At 27.3% G+C, this 4,272-nt stretch overlaps 1 protein-coding gene across 2 annotated transcripts; it reads left to right on the top strand.

Moving 5' to 3' along the window:
* Window positions 1-208: 208 nt before the first annotated feature.
* Window positions 209-1,864, top strand: LOC136080756 (uncharacterized). Of its 2 annotated transcripts, XM_065797819.1 has the most exons (3): window positions 224-460; window positions 568-609; window positions 708-1,864. In XM_065797819.1, exon 3 carries the CDS (start codon window positions 722-724, stop codon window positions 1,781-1,783), a length of 1,062 nt encoding a protein of 353 aa, XP_065653891.1. In that variant the 5' UTR covers window positions 224-460; window positions 568-609; window positions 708-721; the 3' UTR covers window positions 1,784-1,864. The 2 variants fall into 2 exon arrangements, with proteins under 2 accessions (XP_065653890.1, XP_065653891.1); XM_065797818.1 differs by lacking the exon at window positions 568-609 and having other exon boundaries at window positions 209-460.
* Window positions 1,865-4,272: the final 2,408 nt, after the last annotated feature.

The raw sequence follows: 4,272 nt of genomic DNA, 5'->3' as shown, positions 1-4,272 counted from the left end.
CTGATGAAGTAAATAATTTAAAAGTTTATATATCTTTTAATTTTGTTTGTAGAGTTTTTCTCCACAAACAAAAAGTATTCGTAAATAATGGATGCAAAAACAACTTTTATCTGTTGGTTTTAACAGTAATGTTTGATTATTCCTCTGCATTAAACCAAAGTAAATATCTGCTATAATTTAACTATTCAAATTAGCTATTCAACATTTTCATAAGAATAAAGATGGAGAACTGTAAGGTTTGGACGGTACAATATCCTTGTAGAGGTGGTTAATTTCTAAAAAGTTGACTTTGCAATATTGGTCTCATACTAAAATAGTTGATACTAGCGAATCAAACTCTCAAATTGTATTTATATAAAAAATGTTCTACAAACTGAATTTCTACAAGAAACAATTGTTTGCGTATACAATAAACAACCGCAAATCTTTACACAAAGTTGTTAGTCCTGCGGCTAAACAAGTAAACATTTTAGCTCGTTCACTACATTTTTTTAGCTAAAAAAACAAAAACAAAAACAAAAAAAACATGTCGGTATTATTTGTCATCTTTATAATCTCTTTTTTTAGGTATGGATACAATCGAACATTATTTGGCTATAACATTTTAATGTGATTTTTTAATTAATATTTTTGTGTATTTTTGATTCTTAAACCAATATTTCCGTGTAATTTTGATTTTTTAATCAATTTTAAATTCACTATTATAGATAGAAAAATAGCTATGGAAAAATTTAATTGGGAACCTGAGGCAAAGATATTTGTGTTTCATGAAGAGGTTATTGGAAAACCTAAAATGCACACTAAACGTTTGGATCTGCACGATTGGATTAAAATTGACAATACTTACGTTGCACAGCAACAGCTGAAAAAGACGTTGTTAAAAACTGAGCGTGATAAAATTTTAGTTACAAGTTCTAACAATTCAACTGAGATGTGTAAATGGGAATTTTTCCAGTTAATTATCAACTTTTTACCAAAACGTTTTCCAGACTTATTTGAAGAAAGACCTGGATGCATATTTAACAAAGTATTTAAAGAAGAAGTATCCACTGCTCGTCATGCCAAGGAAGATCTGCTTGTTAGAATTTCAAGTTTGACTCAAGAAGATTGGGTAATACTAGAGTGGAGTGACGCAAGCCAAGGTTATGTTTTAACTGCTGGTGTTGTTTTTTTCCCAATGCGATGGTCGTTAAAAGCAAAATTCAATAAAGTTCTTGTAGATATACATGCACCAGTTGCGCAATTTACCAAAAATTTCACTTCTAAAGCCCACAGCCTTATGAAAAGTATGAGTTCTGAGTCACCAATATGGAGAGCAAACTGGAGCATTTTTAACGACCTAAAAGGTCCACTCGATCTTTATGCACCAATAGGTCATTTGGAACGTAATGAAAGAAATAATGTTACGGACTACTTTGGTGAAGGAACGGGACGTGAACTAACTTTTAGGGTTGAATACCAAACGCTAAGAAAATTACCAGAAACTCAATGTATTGTTTTTAGCATAAGATCTTATCAACGGTATTTAGAGGATTTTAAACAGTTTCCCCTTTTCGATTCTGAAGGTTTGTTAAAAGCAATAGAAAACCTTAACGAAGATGAAAAAGATTACAAAGGTGCCGTTTTTTGGAGCGAAGCAGCAAAGAAGTATTTAAAAAACAATGTGATAAATACAAAACATTTGAAAACAAATAGTTTTATTTTTAAACCCTCAATGGTTTTTTCTATTGTTGCGTGTTCATTATTTGTTGCTTTCGTTTTAAAAAGAAAGTATTATAGATAAATCCTGGACTTTGTGAATTCATTTATTCTTTAAAAGTTGTTATTGCTATTGTTTTAATAAATTTTATGCTTGATTATTTTTTGTTTACGATGTTTTCCCTAACATAACATCTTCTGTAATATCCATAGATTACCCTAATTTATTGATGACCTTGCTTTACTGTAAAGAATTCACCTATCCGTTTTGCATTTGACAATTATTGATTAAAATAGGTCTAATAAAAATAATGTTTAAAATGGGTTAAAAATAATAGTTTATTTTGCTTTACAATTTAACAAAAGGTAACAAAACATTACTTGCAATTTATATTTATTGCAACAATACGGGCATTCGTTGGATATAATTTTTGAATGCTCGAGGTTGTTTTAATCTGAGGTACGTCTTCAACCAATGCGCTCTAGCCTCTATTATTTCAAGAAAAACTTGTAAAGGACCATTATACAGGTAATGCACTAGTATGAACGTATAAAAAATTTCCAATTTTACTATAATTTTATTAATAATTTAACAAATTAATTGATTTAATTAAACAAATTTATTGATATCAAGGATAATAATTTGTAGAAAAAAATAGTAAAAAAAATTAAGCTTATGATTTATGATCCTTAATGACAAAACTAGATTTAACTAAAAAAAATTCAAGCTACTCATACATTTTAAGTTATTTTTTATCTTACATTTTGTCACGAAACGTGAAATTGGTATCATAAACAAACATTTTTTCGGAGAAGTTAAAGGTAAATGCTAAAGTGTGCACCGAAACTGTAGAAAAGTATGTACCAAACCTGTACCAAATGATAAGAAAATTACCACAAACTCAATGTATTGTTTTTAGCATAAGATCTTATCAACGGTATTTAGAGGATTTTAAACAGTTTCCTCTATTCGATTATTGAAGGTTTGTTAAAAGCAATAGAAAACCTTAATGAAGATAAAAAAAGATTACAAAGATACCATTTCTTTGGAGCGAAGCAGCAAAGAAGTATTTAAAAAACAACGTGATAAAAACAAAACATTTGAAAACAAATAGTTTCACTTTTAAACCCTAAATGGTATGCTTCGAATCAGTATGCAACGTATCAGTATTTCCTCAGTATGCAACGAATCTAAAGAAACTACAGCCATTAAGAGTGTGAAAATATCATCTATTCTGAAAAATAAATAATCTTCATGAATGCGTGTTTATCTAAACATAAGGGATCAAAAAAAGCCTGCAGGTGTAATAGTGTTTTCCCCAATATTGTTGATTTTTGAAGGGCGTAATTCAATTTCAGGTGCCTTTTTATGAGCTCATAGGGAAAAGTATAAAGATTTTTTTTTAAGTTTTTTTTTACTGCCAGTCTTTTAAAATTTTTTAGACTATTCTTAGAACTTTCTTGTTTTGCGCAACCTTTGTTTTAGTCAAAAGTATTGTTTACACTGGTATTTTAACTTATTTTATGATAATAAAATCACACACAAAAAAAATATCAGATGATAAAACCTTGTAATAAAACAGGTTTATTACAGGTTTTACCATTTATCTAATACAAGGTTTTGTTAACGTTTAATTTTAATCTAAATCACTAGAGATGTTTTATATTTATAAAAAGATTTTTTTTAACACAGTGCAAACTGTATGCATTTAAATCGGAACAAAAGAAAAATAATTTCAGTTATGTCTTAAAAAAGATCAAAAAATGTATTATGAAAAAACTTTTAAAAATATACGTGAGTTTAAGCTGCCGACTTTTAATGCTGTTTATGATATATATATATATATATATATATATATATATATATATATATATATATATATATATATATATATATATATATATATATATATATATATATATATATATATATATATATATATATATATATATATGATATATATAATGACTTTTTATATATTTTATATACTTTTTATATACTTTATATACTTTTTTTTATACATATAATGACTTTTTACTGTCGAATTTAGGCTGCCGACTAACGGAGAAGTGCTTGGATATCTTCATTATAGAAAGTACTTCATGACTTCAATTTCTAATTCTGTTAGACTCCAGAACATGGTTGCCTAACACCTTTTAAAATATATTTTTACGCGCAAATGTAACAACTGCGGTGGCAACAAGAAAAAAGCTTTAGGTGCGTTATTAAAACCTTGGTTAACATATGGGAAAAGACTTCGCTTCCAATATTGTGTCATTAACAAATAACGTATAAATAATAATTGTAATTTCTAGTTTTGAGAAAATTAATGTTAGTAATTTAAATGGTATTAATATCATAAAATGTTAGTAATTTATTTTTTAATTTTACATTATAGGGATTTTACAATATTGGAAAATCGCAAAATCAGATTACTAGCAAGCAAAAGTAAAGTACTTTATCTACTGGATATAAAAAATCACGTGTTGGATTTTAAAAAAATAAGCTAAATCTTCTTGACATTTCTCCTCTACATGCTAATGGTATAATAACGAAAGATAAAACTAAACTAC

This window comes from Hydra vulgaris, chromosome 05 (genome assembly GCF_038396675.1).
Source record: "Hydra vulgaris chromosome 05, alternate assembly HydraT2T_AEP".
Taxonomy (NCBI): Eukaryota; Metazoa; Cnidaria; class Hydrozoa; order Anthoathecata; family Hydridae; genus Hydra; species Hydra vulgaris.
This window is presented reverse-complemented; position numbering and strand designations above follow the sequence as displayed.

Excerpts from the sequence above, each read along its gene's own strand:
- LOC136080756 (XM_065797818.1), top strand. The coding sequence starts at position 722 with ATGGAAAAATTTAATTGGGAACCTGAGGCAAAGATATTTGTGTTTCAT.